This window comes from Tachypleus tridentatus, chromosome 10 (genome assembly GCF_004210375.1).
Source record: "Tachypleus tridentatus isolate NWPU-2018 chromosome 10, ASM421037v1, whole genome shotgun sequence".
NCBI classification, from domain to species: Eukaryota; Metazoa; Arthropoda; class Merostomata; order Xiphosura; family Limulidae; genus Tachypleus; species Tachypleus tridentatus.
Genome location: NC_134834.1, coordinates 100540983 through 100553978, shown reverse-complemented (window position 1 = coordinate 100553978; position 12996 = coordinate 100540983). Strand labels below are relative to the sequence as shown.

Below are 12996 nucleotides of genomic sequence, written 5' to 3'. Positions count from 1 at the left end.
AAGGAGTTTATTCAGAATTTAAAAAGAGGGCATAAGAAAACTTTGTGGATCAACCCACCAAAAAATGTCTCCACAACTTGCAAACTGTGTGTTCAAAATATAAAACTAACTTGTAAAAGACTGGAGTAGATAGGGTGTCAATTTGAAGGTGTAGCAAGCACATAAAATATGGAAAGGATGGTCATTTGCTTGTATGGACAATCAGATCTACTCTGAAAATAGGTTTTCTGATATCAGTGAAATTCTTTATACAGCCTCATCTGTAATCTGTATCACAGTAGTTTTTCTACAAAATCTATTAAAGTTGTTTTATTATTGTTTTTTCCAACTATTGTGGCTGTTTTAAATATTTTCTCTTGTAAAACCTATTTCCATAAGATCTATTTCCTTATAAAAGACTATTTAATATTCAGTTTCCATTACAGGTGTTTGTGTCATCACCAAAAATTGAAGCCCTTCAGATCGTGACTGTTCATACCTATTTATGTGTCTTTCATCCCATATTCTGTAAAACCATCAGCTCTAAGGCTTTTGGAAAGTCTACACCAGCACAAATATTTTTGGGAAGAGTCCATCTCCACCAAGGCTTATTGGAAGAATCTGTGAGCAAGTTTATTGGTTAGATTTTTTTTTTGTGAGCAGCATCCAAAACCATCAGCAACCAAGATGGGCAGTGTCAACGTAAATCGTAATCTTTCAGACCAGTTTTATCGTTATAAGATGCCAAAAATTATTGCTAAGGTAGGTTCATTGTTGTTATAGTTTTTACTTTCTATTCATGAATTTTATACAGCTGATTAATACAAATAACTATGAAAGTATAAAATGTTTTATTTTTCTCTATTTTTTATTTCCTTATGGAAATATCACAAGAAATTTTGTAGTTGTGAATTTTATTAATTTTGTAACATTAGATCTATATTTTTTTATGAACAGAAGAAATGTGCCCACATTGGTAATTTAATGTTGGTATAGATGTGTTAGATTAAGTTGTATGTTATTTCATTGTTAAGCTTAACACATGCATCTAACAGTTTACTCAGTCACCTACACTTGATACGAAGTTGGTTTCCAGTCTTGATCTGGTTGGAAGTTAATATTAGTGACAAACATAACAGTCTGTAATTATCTGTACTGAGTATTGGGTTAATTTTGAGTTCTGATATAATGGGTAACTTAGCCTCATTTGGATGTTGATGGTAACTCTTTTGTAACAGATTACAGGTCAAAGGCCATGTCATTGCATTTGTTGATTTGCATTCAAAATGTTATTGAAATACTACCTTATGAACTTTTGTCAGTGAGTTTGGAATCAAATTGTAGATAATTCAAACTTTAACCCATAAACGACAGCCATCATTAATATTGATGCTACTTACAACATTCCAGGTGTTTAAGGGCTAATGTTATACAAATTCTTAATTTAAAAGAACACATCCAAATATGGATTTTAGTGAGTTTTTTTCTTTTTTTGTTGAACTTATAATTTGTGATAATCAGTGATGACGAGAAACCCACTTGTTGAGAAATTTATATGCAAAAACGGCTCGTTTGGGCTGAGAAAACACTTTACATAGAAGAGCGAACAACGTTTGACCTTCTTAGGTCATCGTCAGGTTCACAAAGAAAGAGGTAACTGACCGGAAGCTGACCACATGTTTGAAAGGGGTTGTGTAACTGTGTGTCGAAATGTAGAGGGCGGTATTAGATGTTTGAATATATAATTTTATTTATTATATTAATATAGGTATAAAGGCGTTCCTTTATATTGGTTTATTTTGGGTTTAAGTTGTTGTATAAGTAAGGCTTCTTTAATTTCACGTTTGTTTATGTTTGTTTCTTTATTTAGTATTTGAGTGTTTTCTATGGTTATGTTGTGTTTATTTGACTTGCAGTGTTCAAAAACGTGAAGGTGACTTTTATGTTCTTTGAATCTGGTTTCCATTTTCTACTTGTTTCTCCAATATAGAAGTCGAATTGGCAGTTATCACATTGTATTTTATAAATAATGTTGGTGTGGTGTTTGTCAGTGTAGTTTTACATAGTATAGACCTCAGTTTGTGCTGGGTTTTGAATAAATTTGGTATTAATTGAATGTCATATTTTGTTACTAATTTTTTTGCCAAATGTTGGTTATTTGTTTGCTGATGTCGGGAATATATGGTATACAGCAGTATATGGTTTCGTGGTTTTTTGATTAGTGAGCTGTATTTACTTTAGTTGGTTGATTTTGCTTTCTGTCTAGGTGTGTGCGTGATAATGTTTTCTACGGTTTGTGGAGGAAACTTATTGATGTTGAAGTATTGTTTTATTTTGTCTAATTCATCGTTAATTTTATCTGGTGAGCATAGTTTTATGGCTGTGTTTATTTGGTTTCTTAGTATGTTGAGTTTTTGTTTTGTTTCATGTGCTGAGTCCCAAGGAATGTATAGTCCAGTATGGGTGATTTTTCGGTGGATTTCTGTTTGAAATTGTGTATCAGTTCTTGTAATTTTGAGGTTAAGAAATGATATTTGATTGTTTTCTTCCTGTTCACATGTGAAGTTGATGTTGGGATGTATAGAGTTAATGTGATTGAAAAAAATTAAGTATGTGTTCTGTAGATTTGAATCCATAACCGTGTCATCTACATATCTATACCAGTATAGTGGTGGATGTAATGCTGTGTTAATTGCTTGTGTTTCAACTTGTGTCATAAAAATATTGGCTAGAACTGGTGATACTGGGTTGCCCATGCTTAGGCCGTTTGTTTGTATATAGTTGAACTTATAATTTGTGTCACTTCTTTTGAATTTTCTTTTTATTCTGATCCTGATGTTTTGGTTGCATTTTCCTACCTCAGAACTTTCCTGCTCATTTAGTACTTTATCCTCCCTTCATGTTTTGATTTGCGGAGGTTCTGTAGTTTCATTATTTCTTTTTTCTTGATTGTAGTTGTCAAGAGACAACTTTTCAACCTTGTATTAGAGACTTGACTGCTATTTATTGGGGTTTTTCTGAATAAAATCCTGTTTTCCTTTAGGTTCTTTTACCTTCCTATTAGGTATTTGTATTGCACATTGCACTTTTCTCCTATCACAAGATGTTGATGGGTCTTCCTGCCTATTTGAAGACTTTGGCTTTTTTCAGCAACTCTCCATAACTCCATTTTCTTTTGTCCCCCTGTTACATCACGATCCACTTTATTTCATCCTGCAAGAATCAGTCTGAGGTGGCTTGGGTTTTACTTCTCCAGGGTACCTTCCATGTGGAGTTCATTCTCGTTAGGAGTTTTCACGTCTGTTTTATGGATGTTGTAAGTCAGTGTGTTGGATACATGTTTTCATATTCATGTTTCCTTGGCATTCAGACATTTTTTCTGTATTTTGTTTGTCACAGGTGTTTTTTTTAGGGTGTTTATGTTTGGCTGTGTCTCAGCTTCCTCTGTGTTTAGCCAATTGGTCTAGACCTTTGCCTGTCTGCTTCCTTCTCAGAACATAGTGTACACTTTTTCAGGTATGGCTGGATAGGTATAGCTTTCTCACTGGCTGTACTTGATCTCCATATTCATTTTTTTATGTATTTATTTGGGATGCTGCCTATGTGGGTTGGTGTATCAAAACGAAGATTTCATTCATCATATCTTATCAGTTTTTAGTTTTGTTAGTGTGTTTTTTCATCTCGGTTCTTGGTTGGGACCAACCTTTTCCCCTGCAGTTTAGAGTTCTGGTACATCTTTTAAGTGGCTTCTCATCTTCTCTCTTTCCTGACAGTTATTAAAGTTTTCTCTTGTTTGGGACTATGAGCTTCTCTCGCAGCTCTCATTTCTCTTGGTTGTATCATCATGTTTCATCTTTTGTAGATATGTGGATCATCAGATGCTGTTTTGCATGTGATTCCTTCAATGCTCCTCTTACCCTTTCCCCTCACTAAGAATCTGTATTGCTACTAGATGAATAGGACCACTGTTGATGCTGGAATTCTAGGTACTTCTTTTTCTATTTGGGGAGCATCTCTCAACACTTTCAACTCTGCTCTCCATATCACTCTTTTTGACACTTGCTGTTTGTCAGTTAGTACTTTCTGTCCTGTAAGATCTTTGAGACAAAGTGGTGATGCATTCCTACTACAATTCTGTTGTAGAGTTTTACATCATGCATGTATGCATTTGGCTGAGTGTCCTTGGTTTTCAAAGTTCGAATATTTGGTACTTTGGGCTCACATTATATTGGTTTGTGGGCATGTCATCGCTGGGAGGCCTTGAATCTGGTTGCCGATTGGATATTTCATCCCAACAGGATTCTCTCAACATGGTAATTTTTGGGTCCTCTAGTTTTTCAGGTGTAGTTTGCAATTTGAAGTGTGCCCAATATGGCATTTTTCATCTTGTATTTTATACACACCTTATTCATTTTTGTTCTCCTATTCCTTATTCCTTGGCAAGTGTAACAGATGGTCACTGTTGGGATTGGGTAAGTAGTTACACCCATATATCTGCGTATTTCTTGTCTTTGTGTTATCCCAGTAGCTCAGAACTCCATGTCGAGTTTGGTTAGTGGCATGGTCCATTTTTGTTATGTTTTTTGGTGTCACATTCTGTTCATTGGTCACACGCTGGTGTTCAACACTCGTAATTCCATCTTCACACATTTGTCTTGTCCCTCGCTGTAAGGTCAGGTCTTTCCAAATATATTGCTTCCTTGGTTTTCCCATCTAGTTCATCATTCCTATTTGGTATTTTTTTTTAGAGTTGATGTATGTTACATTGTTGATCTGTACATTTATATTATTATCCTTTCAGTAATTCTATTCTTTGTTTCATCCTTTTTCACTTAACCTTCTAACCGGTTACCTTTTTGTTTCTGCTGTTGTGGGATTTGGGGCAGTTTTTGCCTTCCATTTTGGTTTGCCAATTTTGCTTTTATGAAGTAGTTATTTTCTGTTTGTTATTTTATTCTCTACTGCTCTTTCAACTCAACTTCCTTCTGGAAGTTGGAACTTCCTAGTTATTCTTCATGCTTTTTATAATCTTCCCTCTTATCCTCTGTTAATAGATTTATTTTATTTGTTCTTCCTCTTCTTGATATTATTGACTTGTGGTCACTTTTTCCAACATAGTTTTTTAATCAGGTTTTCCCATGTTTGATCTTTAGTTCCTTTCCTTTATGCACTTGAATTCAGCTACTCTTGAGATTAATTATGCTTTCATTTCTCTTTCCTCTCCTGTCTTTAGGTTTATTAGACGACTGTTCAATGTCTTTTCCCAACTAAGGCCCTAAGATTTCTGACACAGTATTATTCCTTATTTCTTGGGTAAGTTAACTTCATTAGAGTCCCACTCTTTCTCATGATTTGTTTCTTCCATACTGCCATTATGGGTTGAATATTCTTCTTTTCCTCTGGATGTTTGTCATTTTTTTTCATATTTTTTCTTCTTCAAATCTGTCACCTTCCAAGTCACTAGCTGTTCTTTTTCCATCTTTCCTGGGAGCATGTCATCGGAGTGGGTGTATGTGCTACTCCATTTATTTTTCACTTGTTTTACAGAGGCCTTTTGCTACATGTTTTGGATCTTGCTCTATGGTGAGTGATGCCTGACCAGGTATACTTACTATCACATCCATATTGTACGTCTTATGACCACGCTAGATGACTATAATGTTGAAATGCTTCCTACCACATACCGGATGTGCAGTTCCAGATGCTGCCAAGTGTTGGTTGTTTGACTCTGTCTGATTGATATATGTATCAGTAAAACATACTTCAAAAATTTAACTCCTAACAAAGTCATATTTTGCATATTGTTGAGATGGGGTGTTCCATAGGACCATTTGTCGATACATCTAATGGTCTTTTGCTTCATAAATATGCTTGTCCCAGACTACACTTAGAGATAATGCAGACAGGTATTATTGCCCATCTCTGAAGCTCCATAGCATTTGAGTCTTTTCCCACAGTGAGATTGTACTTTGAAAAGCAGAGCCACCATGGTCACCTATTGCACTCTGACCAGTGTTGAAATGGTGGAACATTGGGGTCTAATAATTCTGAGTGATGCACAATTGCACTTGTTTGAGGTTAGGGGAGTGCCAATCTGCTGGTGTCAGTGACATGACAGCCTTTCCTAAACAGACCTGATGTACAATTTCAGATGTCGATTCCTCGTTGGGTCTGGTGTTGGTTGGAGATGATCCAGTCACACAAGTCTTCCTATATTTAATTGGTGCACTCCTACCATGAACTTGATAATAAATTTTCAGTATCACCAGATTTTGGACTGGTGATGCAATTCTGTGTTGAGGTCTCTCTTCATCTTTCTACCATCTACTGGATGTTTTTCTCAGTGGATCTGGTGTTAGTTGATGCTGGATGAAACACATGAATTCATGCATGTGCAAGGCTGATTTCCTCATTCTTACCATGGACTGAATGAAAGATTCTCAATACCACCAGGTTTTGGACCAGAGATGAAAACCTCCTGGGCTCTACGTTACTTCCTGTTATTTGCTAGATGTTGGTTCCCAGTAGATCCAGAGTTGATTGTATTTGAGATGCACACATGCAGAGGTGGGTTATTGGTACAGCAGCTTGCCTTTTTTCCCATTACTCATTTTTGAGGTGAAAAGTAAAGGATCATTTTCTTACTGTGGATCTGATTTACCATTCCAGATGCCACCAAGTGTTGTTTGAGATTGAACTCCTATTTACTGTCTATCAAGCTGTGGCCACTTGACACCTAGGAGTTTGGTTAATAATTACAACGTTATGGAGTATATCTATGTTTTTGTCCTTTTGTTTTAGCAGCACTTAACTCCAGCATAAAGCATATATTTTGCTTAGGAGTGGTGCAGTCTTGCACTGCCATGATGTTTCTTATTCTTTTCACACACAACATGGTCTTTCTTTGGACAATTTTCAGAAGGAAAATGGTCTTCCCCAGTTCACTGTGGGATTTTTTTTTTGTGAGAAAAGATATTGGAAGCCAACATTTTCCTAAACTGAAAATGTATTTCTGAACAGATACTTCCCCTTACATTTTTCACTCATCCTTCCCACTCGTGATGTAATTAACAGATGCAACAGGTGCTAATTATAATAGTGGTAGTGTCACATTCCTGTTGGAGGAGGATGGCTGCATTATAATTTGCATGTAGTTATGCAGAAAGAAGTGAGAGGGTAACAAGATTGGCAGTGATAAAACAAATTTGAACCAGTAGAGGACAGTAGTAAATGAGAAAGATTTTTGTGAAAGATGTAATCATCAATTCAAAATCCATTTTAAGTTTAGGAAAATGTTAACTTTTCCACCTTCTTGGGTCATGCAATCTCTGATTTATGGTTGTAGATGCTCCAATTCCATCCTTAGCATCGAATGTGGTGCCATACGTGTGTTTTTTATTTATATTCCCTGTTGCATATACTCCTCTGCTTCTGTTATACCTCTAGCTCATTCTTTAGAATATGAAGTTTTCACTTTCTTCTCCAGATACTGAGATCCAGAGTTGCCAATTTTTGGTATAATTTGCATTTCAGAGGGAGCAGCATGCTTTGTCCCCCTTTGATTTCTGATACCTATGCTTTGGAAGAATTGTTTCTATCTTTTCTTCTTTATTATAGCAGCATTATACTCTTCAGTAAGGTGTCCAGCATTGTTGTTTACCATATTCAGTTGTTGAATTGTCTGTAGTCCTCTCTGAGCAACTGAAACTCTGTCAGGATCATAATCCAGATGTAATTTTGAGACACCTGAAGAAGTATGTTGCTTAATTTGGGGGTTCATCAATTCCTTTCTTCTCACTTAGTGCTTTTGTCACTGCTTATTTTGTCTCTGTGGATCCAGCTGAAGTTAAGAATAACAAGCTAGCCAGTATCTTGTTAAGGCACCATAGCTGTCCAGCAAATATTTGACAAGCAAATTTTGAAAGAACATAATTCACCTTCTTATTCTTAACAAGACATGGTAGAAAGTTAAGATAATTCTGTAGAGCAGAAATGACATTAGGAGCAGTGAGCCATGCCATAATATAGGCTCAAACTACAATGTTACAGATATTGTGGACTTCTCTTTCCTAATGGTCAGTGAGCTTAAATTGTCCCATAAATATCTACGTTTTGAAGACATATAGACCTAGGCCATCCATTGTTTATGATGTAGGTGCTAAAAATTGCACTCCACAAAAAGGGACACCACCAAGGAAGATTAAAGGTTGTTCAAGACGATTTTGATAATCTTTACATTGCCTGACTTGAATTTATTTTGTAATAATTCAAGAAACTGATGTCTTACACTGCATATTGCAGAAATGAAAGGTGACAGCGTGGATTATTTATGTAAGGAACGTTCTTGAATATTGTGAATAATGTGACATATTCTGGGATATTTAAGAATAATACAGAACTTTCCAGAGTTTGTCAGAACATTCTGGAATGATCTAGAATATGCAGATGTAATGCGAACTGTAAGATAAAATTTAAGCTACCTTGAACAACCTCTAAATATTATTCAATATAGATCAAATTTGGTGTGAGTTATTTATATATTGGAACAAAATGAAGCACAAGTGTTGTAAATGAAAACTTCAGAAATAAGGGCTATCCAAATGTATGTTATATTTTGTAATATTTCCATCAAGATCAGCTACTATGGTATATGTGTTCTTGGATATTTACCAAGAAAACTAAGCCAGGACTTCTAGACATGTTATTGTAAGTAGGTAACTTCTCATTCTGACTTTTGAGTTGGAAATTGTAACTAATAGTAAAATATAGCTTGGCATGGTTCTAAAAATTGGAACTGATTGTGAAAACAAAACACGTACATTTAAACTAAAAGATGCTCTAATTGTAACCCACATGGACATTGTTACTGTTAGAATATTTTTATAGTTTATATATGACTCCTGATCCAAAAAATTATATTGTATATCTTTGAAGTATTTTAATAACATTTTTAAACTTATAGTTGTTGACATGTTTTTGGTAGGTTGAAGGCAAAGGGAATGGTATCAAAACAGTAATTGTGAATATGGTGGAAATTGCCAAGGCTCTCAATAGACCTCCAACTTGTAAGTAGCAGAGAAAGAAGTGTAACCTAAAACCACATCTTGTCACTGCTTTCCAGTTTAAATATATTAGTAAAGAAAATATTTGTTATTCCATTTTGCTCTTTTTGTGTGTTTTTTTAAATATAAACATGTGTTAAACAATTTTTCATTTTCAGATCCTACAAAATATTTTGGATGTGAACTTGGGGCTCAAACTCAGTTTGATGTGAAGAATGAACGTTATATTGTTAATGGATCCCATGAAGCAGGAAAACTGCAAGACCTCCTTGATGGCTTTATCCGTCGCTTTATTTTGTGTCCATCTTGTGAAAATCCAGAAACTATTCTGGTAAAAGTGTTTGTCATGGAATGTTTTTTGTAAGCTTGTAAACTCTTAGTGTTTGGTCTGTTTTGATGTTTCTAATGCTAGGTTTCATATCTTATGCAAACCTTAGATTTGTTGGATTCATTTATCTCAAGTTGTTAGGGAGAAGTTTTTTAATTATTTGGTTTGCTGAACTTGTTTTTTTGGGGGGTGTCCAGATTGTTGAGTCTGTTAAACTGATTTAGATTCAGGTATCCAGATTGTTAGGTCTCTTGGACTATCTCTTAATGTCTTTGGGATCAGTAATATAATCTGTTGTTATTGAAATGCTGTAATTAGGCAGTAGTCATATTAATGTACTATAAAATATGGTCAATATGTTGTTAGTGAGCTGTACCTATGACTTCAAGTATGATATTAATAGAAGATGAGCTGTATATAGCTTGTAAGTTTGTTCTTAGCTATAAATATCTTAACATAGTTAGTGAGGTACAAATAGTTTCACCTAAGTGAGCAAAATCACCCTTTCTGAATATGGTTTGTTGTAGTTTGCTGTGAATACCATCTTCAGCATATTATTAATAAGTGGTAACTACTTACCTTGATCAGTTAAACTATCCAAATACATATTATGTACAGACTTTTTAGTCACTGTATTTTGGTCAGTTGTTTTTGTAAAGATGCTCTTCCTTGTTTGAGGTTCATTTACTTTCTGAAACTGTAAGCCAAATAGCATTTGGTGGATATGCATTTCTCTTATTTATGTATATATATTTCTTGGTATATTCCAACCCTAGTGGCATTGTTATAGCAGCATCTGAGGGTGACTTTTGTGTTTAGGGTTTCAGATTGTGAGAAACTTTTTGTATGTCATTGTATTTTTTTGTTTGTTAAGAATTGTTTTGTCAGTTCCACTGTTACTTCTTGAACTTGCATTATCTACTCTCTGGAGGTCAGTTATCCAGTTATTTCACTATTTTTTGTTGTTTGCTTATCCAGTTTTGACTGCTGTATGGAGGTCATGTGTCCACTTTATGACTGCTTGCTGGGGGTCAGTTATTCATCATGTTGCATGACTGCTTTGTTCTCTGGAAGCCACTTATTATGTTGCATGGCTGCTATCTGTAAGCCACTTATCGTGTTGCATGGCTGCTATCTGTAAGCCACTTATCGTGTTGCATGGCTGCTATCTGTAAGCCACTTATCGTGTTGCATGGCTGCTATCTGTAAGCCACTTATCGTGTTGCATGGCTGCTATCTGTAAGCCACTTACCGTGTTGCATGGCTGCTATCTGTAAGCCACTTATCCAATCATATTACTTCTCTCTTCAGGTCACTTATTGAAGCTGTGGTTATCGTTATTATTGCCACCTACCATTTGCTATAAAGTTTAAATGTTATCCTGATTCTTGAGCTAATGTGCCATTATGAGAAAGTTGTTTATTGATAGGTAGTACCTCAGTGTGATATCATAATATGTTGAATTAAAACCTGTGAACTGGTTGGAGAAAACTACTGTCTAGAGGATATTATCTGTTTGAAATTTAATCCTAAAGCTTTTAACTTTTAGGGAATGTGAGAATGTGTAAGTTAATACAAGAAAAGAAAATCTTAAAGAATAACATGTTAGTAGGATGAAAGGCCACATAGATCTGAATAGCAACTAAAGGGTGATAAAAAAGTCTAAAAGGAACAGATCTCTAAATTGTAATTAACACTAGACGTTTAACTGGTAGCTGTTGGTTAGAAAGGTGTAGAGGAACCATGTCTTTCTCAGTCTGTACATTTAGACAATACATGCATCTGAGGATTAAATGTAACATATTTTACAGGGTGTTCTTCAGAAGAAAGGTGTCATCACCATCAAGTGTATTGCTTGTGGCTACAGTGGTACTTTGGATTCTGCACACAAGTTGACAACTTTCATTTTGAAGAACCCACCAAGCCAGGTAATTATACACTGCCAATTATTATGATTCAGACCTAGGCCTTATGCAGCGATTGTCACCAACTGTTATTAATTGTGTTTGTGTGGTGACTTATTTCTGCTAATTCATTGCCAAGCTGTTAAGTTGTGAACCTTCCTGAAATATTGTTTATACAACAGCCACTCTTACTTAATCACTGAAGTATAGTTATGTGTTGCATTTGCAACATGAAATGATTTGTGTAGCTAATCTAAATAATTAGTTTCTACTCTAAACACACACAAATAATCAACATATTAAATTAAAAAATAAAACATTTTAAATGTGAGTGTAATACTTATTTCAAGCTCTTTTGTGAGCATTCGTAGTCAAGTTGAATTGATTATTTGAATTATGTACTTTTATGTTAAATTATTAATTGTAAATAATGCTTATGTTTGTTATACCCTGTTGATATAATGTTGAGATAGGCTGTTAGGCCACCATTACTTGCTTGAATTCTAAGGGCAGACAGGACAAGGGACAGGAGTTGTGAATATTGAGTGGTTAATGTATTGTCTACAAACAGTTATACTTTAAAAACAGGTCCTTGTGGGAGATTGTGCATTTGGTGTGAGCCATTGACTCTTCAGCAGGAGAGAAAGGAGAAACCAAAGCCAAAACATCAAATTTGTTAAATGGCACATGTATAAAATGTGTGCCAGACTGGTGATTGTCATTTTGTGATTAATTACTTTAATATCAAGAGGAGCATATTTTGCCTTGAGAAGCTTTTTGAATTTTATGATGCCATATTCTCTGAAGAGGCTAAACTGAGAAGTTTATTCTCTCAGACATGAACTTCATACCATATATTGTCCCAGAGGCTGGGACTGCCATTGCATTTAAACACAACAGTATCCACTATGAACTCTTGGCTGCTCACACTGGAACAATCATTATTTTAAGGTACCTTCTGGAGGGCTTGCCTAAAGTACATCATCATCATGCTGAAGATTGGAGGTTCCTTTCTGATAATACTTCATTGTATCTAGCAGTAGGAGACTTCACTGTGAGATACTTCACGTGGGATGCAGAGATTTACATTTTGTTACCTGCAATATACCCACCAACCTCACGCTGCAAAACTCAAGCAAAACAACAAGAATTGCTGTGAGCCATGGTGATGTGACTCCTATATAGATCTTGTTTTAGCTAACCCCACTTGTTATCTCTACCTGGAATAGGGAATGTATCACATACATTGATCACCTTGTGCAATGTGCAAGAATACTTGAAGACAAAGTGATATAAAATGAAAGTGTCAAGGATGTGCTTGGATCCTCATGAAGCAAAGGTAAATCAACAGAAAAGGGAATGCCTCATACTGGTAGATTATGATGAAATCTGAAATGTGTGAAATTATGCTTGGGCTGAATTCATACATAATAAGGCACTACCCAGCCTTGACAAGAGAGACAAGCATAATACAGAATAAAGCCTGTGTCCGTACAGGTAAGTTTCTAAAACATATGAACCATATACAGTAAGGCAAGTCTTACAGGTGTACAGGTAGGGTTCTAAAACATATGAACCAGTGAGGCAAGTCTTACAGGTGTACAGGTAGAGTTCTAAAACATATGAACCAGTAAGGCAAGTTTTATAGGTTCTTCATATTGTTACTTCCACAGACTTCTAACTGGCACATAAACCAAAACTAATCAGGACATTTGTCATTTAC

General features: G+C 35.3%; 1 protein-coding gene across 1 annotated transcript in view; it reads left to right on the top strand.

The window, feature by feature from the left end:
* The first annotated feature begins 411 nt into the window (after positions 1–411).
* LOC143229945 (eukaryotic translation initiation factor 5-like) overlaps positions 412–12996 on the top strand; it is a 52254-nt gene continuing 39669 nt past the window's right edge. Inside the window, exons 1-4 of the mRNA XM_076462829.1 lie at positions 412–741; positions 8963–9044; positions 9200–9372; positions 11181–11297. Coding sequence (XP_076318944.1) covers positions 667–741; positions 8963–9044; positions 9200–9372; positions 11181–11297 — 447 coding nt within the window. The 5' untranslated portion in view covers positions 412–666. The remainder of the gene's footprint in view (positions 742–8962; positions 9045–9199; positions 9373–11180; positions 11298–12996) is intronic.